At 53.0% G+C, this 16,246-nt stretch overlaps 5 protein-coding genes across 6 annotated transcripts; 3 read left to right on the top strand and 2 right to left on the bottom strand.

Moving 5' to 3' along the window:
* Positions 1-287: 287 nt before the first annotated feature.
* On the bottom strand, positions 288-4,358 carry mb-2 (male barren-2). Its single transcript, XM_960699.2, has 3 exons — positions 4,257-4,358; positions 1,026-4,196; positions 288-859 (listed from the first exon to the last, which is right to left on the bottom strand). Exons 1-3 carry the CDS (start codon positions 4,327-4,329, stop codon positions 540-542), a joined length of 3,564 nt encoding a protein of 1,187 aa, XP_965792.1. The 5' UTR covers positions 4,330-4,358; the 3' UTR covers positions 288-539.
* A 388-nt stretch (positions 4,359-4,746) lies between these two features.
* NCU00653 (hypothetical protein) lies at positions 4,747-7,560 on the top strand (the record flags this gene model as incomplete). Its single annotated transcript, XM_960700.2, has 4 exons — positions 4,747-4,766; positions 5,069-5,152; positions 5,290-5,625; positions 5,702-7,560. The coding sequence occupies 4 exons, from the start codon at positions 4,747-4,749 to the stop codon at positions 7,026-7,028; spliced, it is 1,767 nt and encodes a 588-aa protein (XP_965793.1). The 3' UTR covers positions 7,029-7,560.
* A 382-nt stretch (positions 7,561-7,942) lies between these two features.
* Positions 7,943-9,965, top strand: NCU00654 (hypothetical protein). The gene has a single exon (XM_960701.2). The coding sequence runs from the start codon at positions 8,500-8,502 to the stop codon at positions 9,322-9,324; it is 825 nt and encodes a 274-aa protein (XP_965794.1). The 5' UTR covers positions 7,943-8,499; the 3' UTR covers positions 9,325-9,965.
* A 1,294-nt stretch (positions 9,966-11,259) lies between these two features.
* NCU00655 lies at positions 11,260-13,015 on the top strand. 2 transcript variants are annotated; one of them, XM_011394504.1, is made up of 2 exons: positions 11,260-11,389; positions 11,518-13,015. In XM_011394504.1, the coding sequence occupies exon 2, from the start codon at positions 11,610-11,612 to the stop codon at positions 12,909-12,911; it is 1,302 nt and encodes a 433-aa protein (XP_011392806.1). In that variant the 5' UTR covers positions 11,260-11,389; positions 11,518-11,609; the 3' UTR covers positions 12,912-13,015. The 2 variants fall into 2 exon arrangements, with proteins under 2 accessions (XP_011392806.1, XP_011392807.1); XM_011394505.1 differs by having other exon boundaries at positions 11,260-11,393; positions 11,518-13,012.
* Positions 12,913-16,051, bottom strand: NCU00656 (phosphoinositide 3-kinase). The gene is made up of 2 exons (XM_960703.2): positions 15,746-16,051; positions 12,913-15,688 (listed from the first exon to the last, which is right to left on the bottom strand). Exons 1-2 carry the CDS (start codon positions 15,898-15,900, stop codon positions 13,099-13,101), a joined length of 2,745 nt encoding a protein of 914 aa, XP_965796.2. The 5' UTR covers positions 15,901-16,051; the 3' UTR covers positions 12,913-13,098.
* Between the last annotated feature and the right edge of the window lie 195 nt (positions 16,052-16,246).

Raw genomic sequence — 16,246 nt, 5'->3', positions numbered from 1 at the left:
CACCTGGTGAGTATCTATCTTGTAGCTTTCCAAAGTTTCTTTTTCTTTTTTTTTTTCTTTTTTTTTTTTTTTCTTTTTTTTTTGGGGGGGGGGTCAGTTGAATGTCTAGTCCAAGCAGTGACACTCCTCAACACCAAGATGAGTTTATGTTTCCCAGTTCGATGTATTCTTGGTGGTAACTTGGAGGAGTGTCACTGGGCTGTTCCATAATTGAATATTTCTAGGGGTTCAACTCTCCAATATCCACAACTGGAACTTGACGGAAACGATGTCAAAAAAAGATAAATCTCGGATATTCAAGAAAACATCAGAAGCAGGATATATCAGAAGTACACATAAACCCAGTCAGTGAGAACCTAGTAACACGTAACATTAGCAGAACCTTCAAGCCTGGAAACGCCGCATCGCCTGCCCCGTGCCAGCCAGCTCCCCTTACACCACAATCCAACAGGAACCCATCCTCATACACTCCGAGTCCATGTATGTACCATGTATTCAAAAAAGAAAAGAAAAACTCCCATCCCAAAGAGAACATATAACTAAACACCCTGCTTAACCTCCTCCATCCTCGATTTCTCCACTTCCTTCATCAGCTCCTTCACATCCACCATCTCCAACGCGTACCCTTGTTCATTCGCATCTCGCCTTAGTTGATCCGGATTCCAACTGCTAACCACCACGCCCTTGGCGAGATCATCCAGCTTCGGTCGGACTCTCCTTTCATCCTGCGGCACGTCGGCGGCAGGAACATCGCCATCCTTGTCGTCGTTGGAAAAGGGGTTAAGCAGTGTGCCGATAGCTTGGGACCAGGTGCGTTTGCGTCTGTTTTCGGCGGCGGAGGGCGGGGATAGGCCGAGGGCTGTTGGTGTTGTTCTTTGTTAGTTATGCGATATAGAGACAACCAAAAGAAAAGGGGGGTGGGTGGAAGAACACAAGAGAATAAAAAAAAAAAAAAAAAAAAAAAAAAAAAAAAAAAAAAAAAAAAAAAAAAAAAAGAAAAACAAAAAAAAAAATACAAGACATACCCCTATAAGCAGTCTCCGTCATGCTGTCCTCCACTCTCCACGCCTGCCTCACCGTATCCCCCACCGGATATATCGCCGGCCCCCTCTTCATCTTGACTTTTTCATCTTCACCAAACCTTCTCAGCTTCGGCCTCCTATACCTTTCGGAAATCGGATCTTCTGCCACGGGATCATACACCATCTTGGGATCCACATCATTGCCCTCTTTGATTTTTCTTTCCGTCTCTTCCGAAGTGTACCCGACCCCCAAAGGCCAGCGGTCTAGACGCCAGTATTGGAATGACTTTTTACTCTTCTTGGCTGCTCCTTCTTCTGCTCCTTGTTGTTGTTGTTGTAAACGAGCAGAAGCAAATTCCCACGACACATCCCTCTTCCTCACCGTCATATGCCTGACCTCCCCCGTCTCCGGATCAGGCCCGTAATAAACGACTTCTCTCCCGGGGACAAGCATGGACAAGTTACAGATGGACTCCTCGAGCAATTTGCGCTTGACCACGGCAAAAGCTTCGGCCTCGGTCATTCCTTCCCCGGTGTAATCTCTGGGAGACAAGCGTTGGATAAGTTGCTGCAACGAAATCAGACCCTCGTCCTTGCCGAAAGCGTGTTGGATCTCGGTCTTGCACTCTGCTTCAAAAGTAGTCAGGCTTTCGGTCAGGTACTCGGCGGGTACCGGTTGCGGTTTCAAGCGGCCCTGTTCGGCGCGTTCCTGGTTGAGCATGTAGATGGTGTAACCCAACCTGAACCCGAGCGCCATGAAGAAATTCCAGACGGGGGATTGCGGGTCGGTAAGCTCTTGCGAGCGGTCAATTCCGGGACAAAGGATCTGCTGCCAGGTCGAGATGTACCCCAAGTTGTAGCCCGGTTTCTCGCGGTGGGCGGTGGGACCGGGCCAGATGACGCGGTTCTCGGGAAAGTATTTGTCCAGAGGCCGCATGACGACGCCGTAGCAGCTGGGGTCGAGCTGGAACCGGACGTGCCCCGTGTCGGCGAGTCGGTCGAGCCAGGCCATGGCGTCGTACGGGTGAAAGACGACCTTATCGACGGGGGCGCCCTCGCGACCGGCGTTGACTTTTGCGAGGAGCTCCTCGACCGTCACTTGGGCGTCCGCGTCGGCAAAGAGCGAGTCCGGGTCCCGGTCGTCGAGAATCTTTTGTACGCGCCGCGCAAAGATGTGGAAGATCTTGTATTTCTCCTTTGGCTCATTGGGATAGAAGTTGTCGGGCTCCCAGTTGCCGTCATTGACGGCCTCGGATGCGAGAAACTTGAGCCAAGGGATGTCCTCCTCTAGGTCGACGTAGCGGGGGGCTTTGCGAGGATGGGTCGTGCCGACAATCTCGAGCTCGTCGCCGTGCAGGCGCACTTCGGCGGGCACGTCGTGGTTGTGGAACTCGCCCGAGAGGCCACGGTCGATCATGGCTTTGACTTCATCCAGAAGGAGACGTGGGGCGCGCCGCTGGGCGGCCGAGAGAAGCTGGTAGGTGATGTTGCACTGGTCTAGGATGTCCTGCTTTAGCTGGACGTCTGGGTCGACCATGCGCCAGACGAACGGGCCGCCCGTAACGACGTTTTGGGGCAGTGTTACCCAACGACGATCTTGTCGGCGAAGAGCTTCGACGCGCTTCAAGGCCTTTTGGCGCAGATGCCTCAGGGACTCGAGATATTTGGGGATCTGGACAGTGAATGGCATGGTATCCGCCTGGGCTTGGATCTTCTCGTCTGGAATGCGGTGTGGTACAAACTGTACACCATCGGTGTCTCGAGTGATCTTCTGCAAAACCGCAGCGTCTATAGGAAGCTGAAGCGTGCGTAGAGGGCTGGTCATGTGTTCCTTCACACTAGTCTGATAAGCCCGCAACATCTGCTGCAGACCAGCACGACGGGCTCCTCGCTCTCTAGCAAAGCTCCTCGGGTCGTTGGGAATGATGATGGTATCATCAGCCAGAACCTTTGTGTTCGTGGTTGGATCGTTTCGAACCCAGCCGGGGTATTTGGATCCTGAGAACTTGATGAACGCCTCACTCTCTACCAGGGCGAGATTATTGTCTCCTTCGTTGTCATGCCATACCTCTCGCTGGTCGCGTTTGAAGTCCTCAAACAGTTCGTAGTTGTCGGGTTCGTCGATGAGCATTGTATTGACAGGCTCAACGGGTCGAGGATATGTCGGTCGAGGCATCAGATCCCTTTTATCAGGAACAGGATTTGTCGATGGGATGGGCCAGTTATGGACATCACCAAGCCAGTTGAGGCGAGTTGACCTGAGACTCCCCTTTGGTAGAGGGTTGATGATCAACGGTGTCGGCTGAGCATTGTAATAGTCAAAGATCTCATGCACCCTGACTTTTTGGAGAGCATCAGCGTGCATCTTTTGGGTTTGTTGACTGGCATTCGCGAGCTGCCCCTTAGGATCCTCATCAGAAAGCCATTGGAGGTATCGAACCGTCTCAGCAAATTTCGGGGCCCAGTTGAGATCACGATACATGTCTTCCTCGCAAAGCAGGTTGTTGACGTGTTCGAGCCGGACAGCCAGCGGAGGCTGTCTAAACCCTTCGTACTCGGAGTCGACCGTCCAGTCCGGGCCAGTGCGGTCCACAATGGGCTCGACCAGCTGTCCTCCTTCGACCCCGGTGGTACTGGGACCATAAGTAGCAGGAAATTGGAGCTTTTCCAGCTCTTTCATCTGCCCGAAGATGTCTCCAAACATGTCATCTTCTCCGCCGTCTGGACTTAAAACAGTGGGTAGTGAGCGGTACGGCCCGGGCGGCACAATACTCATCGTCGCTCCGTTTTTCTGGTCGTCCAGGCGAATATCATGCACCCCTGCCGACAATGCGCGCCCCGGATCGTCGATGATGTACGCGGCCTCCATTGTCTTTTCTGTCTCCTTGGGCCATGGCTTATAGTTGTCCGGGATAGGATGAAAAGGGAGCACAACCGACCCTTCGGCGCCCTGAAACCAATAATCCCAAATGGTGTAATGAGAAGCCTCCCCCATAAACTCGATTCCGAGACCGTAGTCCAGGATTTCGGGATTGCAGAGGAACAGCTGCAACTGATCGATCTTGTCGGCCTCCTTGCAGGCGGGGAAAACATGGCGCTCCAGGTACTTTTTGAAAGAAGGGGGACATTCAGCGTAGTAGCTTGCATATCCGCGCAAGAAGCGAAGAAAGTGTTCTAGCGACAGTGTGCTACGTTAGCCTGGAACAGCTTGTGAGGTTGAATACGAAATCATACCATCCATGTCCTTTTTCATTTCACTAGCACCTCGGAGCTTGGGGCGACCCCCCTCCATGCCGGGCCCAGACATCTTGATGAGTGCAATTCGTGTTTCTCCTTTCGCTATCTCTTATCCAGCTCTGAATAATCCACATCTGCTTGAACGTCGCGCGACGTGTAGTATCCTTGTCTTGCGACTCGCGCAACGCGCTGGAATTGTGAATTAGTATACGGTGAACAGAGAAAGTTTCAAAGATGGCGGTTGGGTTGTGATAAGCGCTGACAAGAGTTGCGTGTAAGAGGAAGAAAGGTGATTGTCCGGGTGTGAGTGATGTTTTGAGTCTATCGGACGGGACTGGGTTGCTCTCGAAGGGCGGCACTTGTGCTTCAAGGGACCAGTTAGCAACAATCAGGGACACTTGCCGTTTGCATACAAAGCTTCCGCATTGGGGAGTGACAATAAAGAACAAAGCGGACTGTTTCTGTTGTCTCCCTGAATTAAGCAAAGATGATCCTGCTCGAGGATTTGTGCGTCTTTGTTTCTCACCGGGAGACAAAGAACAATCTCATAGGCAGCAATTGGGCACAACAGCGGAAATAGGAGGAATCGCGCAGAATCTCAATGGAAAACTGACTAGTTCTCAAAGGAAGGAATGAAAAGGTTTTTCCTAATCAACGTTGTTGCTCCAACTTAAGCTTGGGTAATGAGGTCTTTTTTTTCAAAAAAGGGAACCGTTACTTTACGAGCTTGTTGGTGATTATCGCGATTGTTGATGACTGCCACGTTACCCTCAGCTTAGCCAACATCACACGATATGGACTCTTCAGAGGACAAACGGCAACAAGCCTTCAGAGAAGATGAACAACGCCTGCTTGAGGGGCATCCGATTTACCGGTCGAGGCCAGACGGAACTGTGAGCGTGCTTCGGCGTAGGTATGGACTCTAGTATCTCGACTCTTTTCAAGCATACATCCAGGCTAACTGTCTCAGGCCTGGAAGACGCATACATCGACCTCAGCCAGCTCCTCCCTCGGTAGATCAGCCTCATAGCCTTGGAGTTCAGACCCGTAGCATGAGCAGGATGCAAATCCAGAATGATGCGGGCTTCCAAGACAACGCTCATGTGGCCCGTCCAAACGTTCCTGCGGCATCGGCTTCCCCGTTTGGTGAATGGACGCCCGATATCGCCTACGGAAGTGAACTCTGGGTAGAAGGTGAGGACTTGAGTCGCATTGAGATTGCCGAGAGAGGGATTGCACGTGCTCGCTTGCGGGTCGAGCATTATAGAAACGCTCCCAACCCAGCCATTTTCCAGCAACAGCTGGATGAGGAGATCAGGAAGCGGGAGGAGCTCGATGACCACGACGAGGAGAATACCAAGCCAATGTGAGTGTGGCAAGTCATTCGCCACGAAGGCATGGTTTTGAGCAATTGTACAAACTGACAAAACTCAATTCCACAGATCTACCCTTGCTTCAACCCATCGAGAAGCCATCAACAGGCGTCTTGAACTTTTGCATGAGATTCTCGAGCAGACAGAGTCTGAAGCGCAAAGGGTCAATATCGAAGCCGCCATTGCCGGATACGAATCCGGGGCCATTCCGTATTCAAGATCGTATACGCTCATTTGGGCCGGCCGTATTGTCGACACTTGTCCCGGTTACGGCTCGTTCACAACGGACCGTGATTCTCGGCTTGACACGTATCTTGACGAACATGGGCCTGGATGGCTTTGGCATGAGCCACCCCTCGCAGCGCAAGGCAAACTACGTGCCAAAAAAGGCACGAGTCTTGAGAACCCGCTCATGGGGCGCCTGGATACATATGGACAAGGTCATTACAACATTAAGATGTATTTCCGCGCGCGCAAGGAGAGAGTCATGCGCAGGGGGGCCAAGCGTGCGAAGAAGGCAAAGGAGAAGTTGCCCGAGTTCAACGCGCAACCTGACGAAAAAGCTCAAGTGGTTGAGTTGTCTTTGCTGCTCGACTCGGGCGCCACTTTGCCGTGTATCACACCCCAAGACCTTGCCCTTCTCGGCATCGACCCCAAGACATACGCGGCGCAGACGGCCTCGGAACTTCAGCTCGGTGAGGGGACGGTGAAGAGGGCTATTTATGAGCTGGACGTGGGGTTCAGGTTCGGCGAGGAAGACTGGGCATTCCATACGGTGCCAGTCATTGTCTTGGAGGGCGAGAGTCGACTGAGCGGCATGCTTCCCTTCAACGTATGCTATATATCCAGCGCGCCAGGCACATGTAGAATGTGGCTTGGCCAGAAGCGACGCGACGTGCTTGGGGCTGGTCGGTTACCGGGGCGTATGAAGGCCGGGGAAGTGCACGAGGGGGAGGGCCGCAATCCGTTCTATGGAGCTGTTGGAACGCCGGCAAACAGCTTTTGGGCCACGGGAGGTATCAACTTGAGAGACCGAGACTCTTCATCGAAGTTTCTCAAGGACCGCACAGATGAGCACGATGCGGTGTTGGAGGAGCCGTCCAAGCTGTTCAGGTTCGAGCATGACCTGGGGAATGGTGAAACTTGGGTGGATATCGGGTCCTCATCTGGTGAGGATGAAGAGGAGGCTGCTGGCAAGGCGAGTCCTCCGACGAAAGGGAAACAAGCAGCGGAATCAAAGTCCCTGAAGCCTCCGAGTTGGCCCACTGAGGCTGAACTTCAGGCAAGCATAAAGCGCATTCAACGGTTGAAAAGGGAAATTCTGGGTGCAGCTGGTCAGCCTATGGCAGCGACGGGCAAGAGAAAGGCGAGAAGCTCCGCATTACTGAGCCAATGAGATTAGGCCAAGATTCGGGAATATTGGTGTAATATGACTGGGTGTACCGCAGTACATGAATGGAATATATCTGATCCAATATAGGGTGGTGATGATGATGATGATGGTGATGATGGTGATGATGATGAGGTATTAGTGAGACATGTGTCGTGATCCAATGTTTGGTGTTTTGGTGTTGAATTGGTGAAATGGTTGGGCTCCACTCGGTTCATTGAGGTGCTCCCCCACACTTTTCCTGTTCAGGGGTCCCGCGCCGGCGGCGTCAGGTCCATCGTCTCCACCCTCAGCTCACAGTCTCCACTCTGGAAGGTAGGTCACTGGCGCGCACTTTGAGTGGTGCTCAGGCCTCAGGGCAGTGGTGCTCTCTTTCAAGCAGCCCGGCCCAATTACTCTCCAAGTCAGGTTGACGCCGAAATTGCCATTGGAGCCTTGGGTCCTCTTCTTTCCCAATCTGCCCAGCGGGAGATCCCAAGTTTCCATGAGGTTATCTAGGTAGAGGTGATCTGAGGTTATCCTGACTTTAGTCGATGGGAAAAAGGCTTCCACTTGTAGGGAACAGTCAGAACAAAAGACACACGAGAGCAAAGAGCCTCCATCCGATTTGTCCACTTGGATGCTGGTAACGCGGATCTTGTGTTTCCCGCGCTTTCACTTTCCTTCTGGCTTTCCATGGGTTCCCAACGGAATACCGCCTTCAGGTCGCGCAGCCCAATAACTAGGTACCTACCTAGAGGTACCTTCCCAGAGGGAGCCAACCAAGAGCCGGAACCATTCCACTTGTCTTGCCCAGAAGCCATGTGCCCGCCCCCGGGGCCCAGGATCCCGCCACCAGGCTAACTGAACCCACTGGACCACCATGACACCTTACTTATGTACGCACTACCGACTGCAGCAGCAGTGCAGCGCACTACAGGGGTCGGTCTCGTTTGGGCCCGTTTTCCATCTCTTGCTCTGCTGCTGCAGGCCGGGACCCGACACGGCATTCCTTCCGCTTTCCATCTCTTCCTCTCTCTCTTACGGTACTTCATGTTGAAACCTCTCCCTCCATTTGTTTGTCTTGATTACTCCCGTCCTTGCCATCCACTCGCTCATTACGACAATCACCGGGTCGACGGCGTAGACAGCCAACTTGAAGGAAGTGGAAGACGGAAAAAAAGGACAGGAGCTTGGACCGCGTCGCCCTCTCTCTGGCTCTCTCCTCTCTCCTCTCTCTTCTCGCCTCTTCAGTTCAGAGCCAGATAGTACTCCAATTGGACGTCATTTCCCATTCCTTCGGGGGTAGCTCCTTTTACTGGCGCTCCTTCTCCCTCCTCTTCTCTATCGACACTGCTGCATCACTTGTTGTTGTTGTTGTACTTGGAATCGCCCCTTTCTCTCTTGACTTCTACTTTGCATTCGCATTGTCCGTTACCACGCCGATACATCAAGCATCCGCTCGACACCATTATCAAATCGTCTGATTATCCTCACCATGTCGTCCAAGCCAGACCCGAGCGGAACAGGCCACTCTGCCTCCTCTAAACGCTTTCAGCTGCCCGCCCTTGACTTCAGCTTTGCGCCTTTGACCGAAGGTACCGATATCCCACCTCCCGAACCGTCGCCGAGGATCAGGGACGAGGCGACGGGAACATCAGACGGGGAGGATCTCGAGGAAAAAAACACAAACGGAAGTGGAAATGGGTCCCTGGCTCCACCCAATGGAAAATCCAGCAGACCACATGTATCCTTGCTGACGTCGCCCATGTCGTCCACGTCCGGAACCACCAAGTCGTCGTCAGGTGAAGACCACCTCACATCACCCACGACGTCGTCGAGTCGCAATGGAACCATCCGCCGTATGCTCAGTCGCCACAAGCTGAGAAGCCCCCACGTCAACGGCGACGAGACAATTGCCGAAAATGGAGCAGCAGTGTCGCCGACCCAGGAACAGCAGCAGCAGCAGCAGCAGCAGCAGCAGCAGACGACGAATGCTCGGCCGCCGTCTAGCAACCGACCGCCGAGTAGCAACAACAATAATGAAGTCAAAAAGTCGAGACGGGTCAGTGGGTGGTTTGGCAAGATTTTGGGGGGAGGCGACAAGAGCTCGACCACCAGGAACAGGCGCGCCAGTATGATGGCTCCCTTTCTTAGCTCGCCATCTTCCCCTGAACCGGCACCGGTACGACCCCTTACGGAAAACAAGCCCAAAGGCCCGCCACCCCCAAAGATCCCCGAGCTCAGCCAGCTCAAGTCTAAGCTAGACACGAAAGACGATGGGGGCCTTCTTGGGGATGATTTGTTCAGGGACATAAAATAAGCGGTTCACAACCACCACAACAAAGAGGCAAAGTGAACAAGAGGCACATCATATTCGCGACAGGCGGGAGTCATAAATATGTGGAGGCTGGAAGCAATGCTCAGGTCAGACTTCCCATGAAGAAGCGACGAGTGAGAGATCATAAGACACACTTGTTGAGGGGTTGTACGCGGTGGTAACGTGGGGGGAGAGTGATCACCAAGATGGATTGAGACGGTGGATGTGGCGGAGGTTCCAGAGATACCCAACTCTTTTGTTTTGTTTGTTTGTTTCCTTTTCCACTTCTTTCAACCGGGTCATTGTTCGGGGTTTCCCATCTTCACATGCATGATGAAACATTTTTCTTTTGTTTTGTTTTTTTCTCAAAAAAAAATCTGTTTCTTGAGTACAGGGCAGAGGGGCTGCTCCAACATGTACAAGTCATATCGCCAAAGAGGAGACCAAAGGGGTCTTCCTTTTACATCTACAAGCAGTTGTTATTTTCAATAACACCAATTTGAGACGTCACGGGGTTGCATTGAAGTTGACGATGGATATTGGGGAAGGTTCTCGTACACAAAACGTGATGGTGGTAAGAGAGAATACCTCAAGCAAAGTCACATATAGCCAAGTTCTCAAATAATATTACAGAGTGTGATCGAACTGTCAATGCTTTGCATATTGCCGTTACGTTTGCCGATATACCAGGCCATTTCTCTTCATCACTAACATAACAATAAATTGTACAGTCTCCATCGGTAGATTCGGAGCCCTGCTGTGCGAGGTAGTATCGCTCACACGCTTGGACCCGGGCCCTTAGAAACCGTGTATACTTGCCGCACATTAAACATCATGTCACCGATACCAATACTGCAGTCCTTGAACCCGGTTGGCTCGGATGATCTCCTCTGTCAGCTGGAAAATCTTTCACCAGCTGTGAGATCTTCTGTTCAGCTTGATTCACTTTCCACGGTCTCAAGTCCAGGGTATATGACCAGGGAAGTCGAGGCTGAAAGCTGAGGTGAACCACCAGTTCACTCCAGACACTTGGCAACGCCATATACACTACACAGTAGCCCCAAGGCTATATTCCGCATCCCATTCCGGAACATGTCCTATCCAATACGATTTACGTACTGCGTAAGCTACCGTCCAAATTCTACTCATATTTCTAGCGGTTTCCTCGCAGCAAAACAGGCGCTTTTTGGGGGGCTTGATCTGCTTCGGACCCTTCGCAGATTCGCAGATTCGCAGACTCGCAATCAGGTGAAGGGTTAGGGATACCCTTGCGACTTCTCAAGATTGCCCTGGTCTTGGCCAAACGAGTGGAGAAGAACATAAGACGTGATTATGGTCAAAGCTCCTTCTTGCCATCTTGAAAGGGTATGTACTATGTAGTGTACAAGCAGTGTACCTTTCTGAATGCCAAGACTAGACGTCATCGCCAATTCCACTTGAATCGGGGTTCCATCAGACCGAGTGGAACTTTGTAATCGATAAGAGCTCCGCGACGGGACGGGACCTGACCTGGATGGAGCTGCACTGGAGGCCCGAACGGCGGGTGAGGTCGGGTCAGATGGAAGCACGGGAGTTGTTGCTTGATAAGTAGGTATCATGTGATTGATGACTGCCGAAGCTAAACGGAATGGAAGATGGATGGAATTGAGAGATAGGTACGGTCGATGTCGGTTGAGGAGAGATTGTGAAGAGCTGGTGACAATTACTTGCAAGACAACATACAAATTTGGCCGTTTGTGATTAGAAAGACAGACAGCATATGTGACGCAATTGTTCATTTCATCTCAAAGCTACCTACCGTCTTGATGTAGTAGTGTATCTGTCCTTGCCAGCAGCTCCATGAGTGGTGTGCTTGTGATGGGAAGCGCAAGCTGTGGTGGACGTGGTCTCCATTTTCTCCATCATTGCGGCCGTCGATCATCTCACTACGTCCGTCCCCGCACCTTTTCTCAATTTCCACGTTGCGTCGTCCCCTCAGCTCCTCTCGGTTCTCTTTCAACAACAACTGAACAACCCAAACGCCCTTCGCATTAACTACCTCTAGTAGACTGGCTCGGTCTGAAGCTAGGTAGGTAAGCGATTTGCAATCTCCATTCCCCAATCCCCAATTCCCCCCATTCCCAATTCTAAAAATCCCGAACCACCACAAAAGCCAAGAGAACCCAAACAACTAATCTCGCCAAAACCTCGAAACAGACGCGAGACTAGTGTACACACAGACTACAGTACCAACTCAACCTAGCTCCACGAAACAAAAGTAACGACAAAGTCACACCCAAAAAAGCGAAATGAAGACCACCCTCACCCCTGTCGCCAGGGCCGCCGCCGCCACCGGCCGATTCTCCGGTTACGGCCACGGCCTTCGCACCACCACTCCCCTCCTCCGCACCGCTGCCGCCGCCCCCGGGCTCTTCTTCCGCCGCCACAAATCCGGTCCCTACGGGTACACCCAAGCCAAAGCGCTCGTCTTCTCGCGCTTCGGCGAGCCCGCCGACGTCTTGTCGGTCCACCAACACTCCATCTCCCCCTCTCTCCCCGACGGCTCCGTGCTCATCCGGGCGCTCGCCTGCCCCGTCAACCCCGCCGACGTGAACACCATCCAGGGAACATATGGCGTCAAACCCAAATTCTCTCCGCTGCTGGGGACCTCGGACCCGTCGGTGATTCCGGGCAACGAGGGGTGTTTTGAGGTGGTGAGCGTCGGAAACGGGGTGCGGGGGCTGAAGAAGGGCGACTGGGTGATCCCGGCGACGACCGGGTTCGGCACGCTGAGGACGCACGCGCTGGTGGAGGATGCCGACAAGAAGCTGATGAAGGTGGGAGGGGACAAGGGCAAGGAAGGGTTGACGCCCTTGCAGGTGGCGACGGTGAGCGTCAACCCGTGCTCGGCGTATCGGATGTTGAAGGATTACGTGGACTTGATCCAGTTGAGCGTGGACGGGTTTGCCAAGGGGACGGCGAGTGGGGGAGCGTGGTTCTTGCAGAATGGAGCCAACAGCGGAGTGGGCAGGTCGGCGATTCAATTCGGTAAGCTTTGGGGACTGAGGAGTATCAATGTGGTGAGGGAAAGAAACACGCCCGAGGAGACGGAGGAGTTGAAGAAGGAATTGATGGAGTTGGGCGCTACCGTGGTGGTGACTGAGAGTGAGTTTTTGGATCGCAGCTTCACGCAGAGGCTGAAGGACGAGTGGACGAATGGCGGAAAGGATCCGTTGATGTTGGGGTTGAACTGTGTCGGCGGAAAGAATGCGGCGCAGATTGTCAGGAGTCTGAGTCCCAAGGGTGTGATGGTTACATATGGTGGCATGAGCAGGCAGAGTTTCCCGTTCCCTACGGGGCCGCAGATCTTCAAGAGGTTGAGGTTTGAAGGATTCTGGTTGAGTGCGTGGGCCGAGGAGAACCCGGAGGAAAAGAAGAGGATGATCAATGAGATTTTGGAGCTGATGCGCGAGGGCAAGTTTAAGGCTGCGCCGGCGCAGGAGGTTACCTGGGCTTGGGATACGGAGGAGAAGGTCTTGAAGGATGCGGTGCAGGGTACTCTTGAGGGATTCAGGAGTGGTAAGGGTGTCTTTGTCTTTGGTGAGACATAAGCAGTGATGACGATTGAGGGAGTGTGTGTGTATGTGTATATATAATTACGGCATGTAGAGGTAGATCTATGAGTGGACATGTGAATGCTTCATGTTACCTTTTTACGCTGTTTCCAGTCTATGACTATGTGCAAAACAAAACACATCGCTAACCAATCCTCCACACAACACAAATATCCTCCTCCCACTACGTCCGGAAAGCCTGCATGACTCCATGCAACCGATCAATCATGACCGGCACCAGCGCATTCAAACTATCCTCCATAATCTTCTCCAAATTCCTAATCGCCTCCTCCTCGCTCAGCTCCAAGTGAAACCTGTCCCTGACCTTGAACACTGCCTTGTCCGGCTCCAGCTTGATATCCGGAATGTTGGCATCCACCATCAGACTAAAGAGATTCAAAATCAAATTGCTGTTTTTCCGGAGGGCACTATACGCCAAGAAGCAGTACTGCTTGAACTGGCGATAGTGCTCCGAGTTGACCCCGCCCATGCAGTCCACCATCTCTTTCGACAACTTCATCACGGGGGCAAACGGCTTCGGGTCGCGGCCGAGGATGTACCCGAAATCGGCATGGAAGAAGTGCCCGTCAGGGGCCAAGAGGAGGTTGTCCAAGTGGCGGTCGCCGACGCCCAGAATGTACGTGATGACGCAGTAGCCGGCGCACGACCTGACAAAGGTGTCGAGCGTTTCCTTGCGCAGGCCCAGCGGGCCGTTGCTGTCGGGGCTGTTTTGCTTGAGGTAGGCGAGCGCGGCGTTGTTGCCGTATTTGTTGAGGATGCCCTGGAAGGACATGGACGGGACAAACTGCGAGAGGCCGGCGCTGGTGCTGGTAGCGAGAATCTTGTAGGGCGAGAGCTTGAGGTCGAGGTTCTCCTTTTGTAGAAGGTCGTCCATGAGCATGATGATTTGGATGACGAGCTGGTCTTGGCGGAGGTCGTCGCCTGTTTTGAAAATGAGGGGGTACTTGGTCCCAGAAGTGGTTTTGAAGGCCACCTTGATGGGATGGAGAGAGGATTTGAAGACGATGGTCTCCTCCGGGATCGCGCCCGTGATCATGACTGAAGGGTCCAGTGGGAGTGGGAGCGGCGGGTCGAGGGTGACCAGCTCGTTCTTGGAATCGGCCAAGAAGTGCTTGACCCGGTCGGTTCTTCTGGCGATAGACTCGTTGGCCTCCTTGACTTCTCCTGAGACTTGAGAAAGGATACGGATCCACTCGGCCTGTCGTTTGTATGTTCTTCTCTTCTCCTGGCCCCCCGGCTGCTTGTCAAGCTCGGCCATGAAATCGTATGCAACCTTGGTGTAGATTTCCCTGGCATCTTGTCCTTGCTCGGAGCTCCTGTCGTCGATTTCGACCATGACATACCAGTAGAAATAGTTGCCGAGCGTCAGACTTGACACGGCCCTCGTTATCAAGAAACTGGCCAGGGAGCTATCCTGGGATACGTCTTGACGTGACTGTGGCAATATGTGCTCGTACTTGAGCGCCTGAACCAGCTGCAAAAGATACAGCAGCAGCTCATTATCGTCTGCCTTGCGTAAACGTTTCACTGCAAAGGCTCTTACGGCCGAGTTGCTGAAGGTCGGGCCCAGCAACTCCAGCGCATCGTCCACATCAATATCAGTCCACTTTTCGAGAACCACCACAGCCGACCTTGCTTCTGACGCGTCGAGCCAGTTGACTGACTTGACAAACTTGGTGAGAGCCTTTTTGTATCTAGTTAAGTGGTATCGGAATTTCCAGATGAGGTCCTTCTCTTCAGGCGACAGGCTGTGGGTGGGTGGGTAGGACATGATCTGGTTGAGTTCATCTCTGACTTTAGCGTTTGGTTTCAGGTCTTTATCCAGAATACCGTTGCGATGCTGACTGCGGACTAGTCTTCGGTGCTTGCTCTCGGCTGGATTGTCCCTCGCGCCTACCTCCGGATCGTAAACTCGGATTAAGCGGCCTGCGGAGGTTTCATCGTCGGCATCTATGCGGCTGATTCCCGGTCCAAGCTGAATGTCTGGTGTCGGCTTCACCATGAGACCCGACTGTGAGGACGATAGATGTTGCAGCGACGAGATGGGTGGAGGTGGATACTCGTGATCTGCAAAGACAACGGGAAAGTCAAATCTGGGCAGCTCGACAGTCAACAGAAAATCGGACGGCACTGGGATTGGTTTGGACGCATCGGGGTTGGCACTGGCGAGAGCTTCCTGTTGACGCTGAATAGCCTTGAGCCTGAGGGAGGATTTGGCCGAACCATATCCGCGCTTTTCGATTACCCTGAAGGCCAGTTGGTCGAGCCAGTCGACACGGGGTATCTCTCCCATCTCGTGTTTCTTGAGAAGGTCCATCAAGCGGTCGTACTCTTCGGCATCGTTGTCAACAATGGACGAGGGAGTTCCCTTCTTGCTGGAGCCCACACCGGACCTTCTGGGTATGAAAGCAGGAGTTCCAGTATCATCATTGCCATCTGCTTGTTTGTGTCGGTATACAAAACACTGTTGACGGCCCTTGTACAGTTGGTTGTCTTTGTCGAACAAGGGCAGTGTGGTGCCACCAAAGGGAATGGCATGACCATGGGCGCCTTCGCCTCCGGTTGGAGAGAGGTCCCAAAGGGTGATGGCCAGACGGGCATTTTCGGGGAGAGTAGAGTAGTCGATGGGCAGGGTTAGCCACTCGGACCATTTGCGCTCATTCCGGAACCACTTGTAGGGTGTTTGGACGGGAACAGTCAGAGGCTTGGATCCGGCCCAGACCTGAACGGTGACATAGAGGTCCGAGTGAGGACTATGAGAGGTGATTCAGTAGCCATCTTCCCGGACAACAAGAAACAGGCGGGTGTACCTTTGGTTAGAGCCCACATGTCGCAGGTCTGGCCTCTCAAGGAGCGTGCTGAACGGAATGGGCGTCTCTTCTCCCTCAAGACTCATGATGCGAATCGAGACGGGATAGTTGAGCTGGTCGGAGCTCGCAAACGAAAAGGGCTCCATGATGGGCATGGTTCCAGATATTTCGGGGAGTGGCCGTCCCCGGAACCGAACATGAAGTACGTTATGGGATGTGTAGGTAGAGAGGTGTAAAGAAATGGAATGGGGAGTCAGGCTGAAGTCTCTGTGAAGATGCGGGATTGTGATGGGTATGTTGTACGACGGGATGAGTGTACTATGCAGTAGGTAGTCTAGCTACCTAGTACATAGTACAGGTCATTCCACCCACTATGACCCCGCCGCCTATAGGGCTGGCAGGTGTCACATGGAACGTACGTAGGTACATAGTAACCGCAGCTACAGCGGCCAACAAGGTTCCCCGGGCTCCGGCAGCTCCACCCCGCGAATTGGCCAGAAG

Source organism: Neurospora crassa, linkage group I, assembly GCF_000182925.2.
Source record: "Neurospora crassa OR74A linkage group I, whole genome shotgun sequence".
NCBI classification, from domain to species: Eukaryota; Fungi; Ascomycota; class Sordariomycetes; order Sordariales; family Sordariaceae; genus Neurospora; species Neurospora crassa.
The sequence above is the reverse complement of the archived record's forward strand: the minus strand, read 5'-3'. Positions and strand labels throughout refer to the sequence as shown.

Coding starts and splice junctions, on each gene's coding strand:
- NCU00654 (XM_960701.2), top strand. CDS start 8,500: ATGTCGTCCAAGCCAGACCCGAGCGGAACAGGCCACTCTGCCTCCTCT.
- NCU00656 (XM_960703.2), bottom strand. CDS start 15,900: ATGCCCATCATGGAGCCCTTTTCGTTTGCGAGCTCCGACCAGCTCAAC. Junction 15,689..15,745: donor CATGTGGGCTCTAACCAAAG/GTACACCCGCCT, acceptor CACCTCTCATAG/TCCTCACTCGGACCTCTATG.
- NCU00655 (XM_011394504.1), top strand. CDS start 11,610: ATGAAGACCACCCTCACCCCTGTCGCCAGGGCCGCCGCCGCCACCGGC.
- mb-2 (XM_960699.2), bottom strand. CDS start 4,329: ATGTCTGGGCCCGGCATGGAGGGGGGTCGCCCCAAGCTCCGAGGTGCT. Junction 4,197..4,256: donor AATGAAAAAGGACATGGATG/GTATGATTTCGT, acceptor CACTGTCGCTAG/AACACTTTCTTCGCTTCTTG. Junction 860..1,025: donor GACGGAGACTGCTTATAGGG/GTATGTCTTGTA, acceptor CAACACCAACAG/CCCTCGGCCTATCCCCGCCC.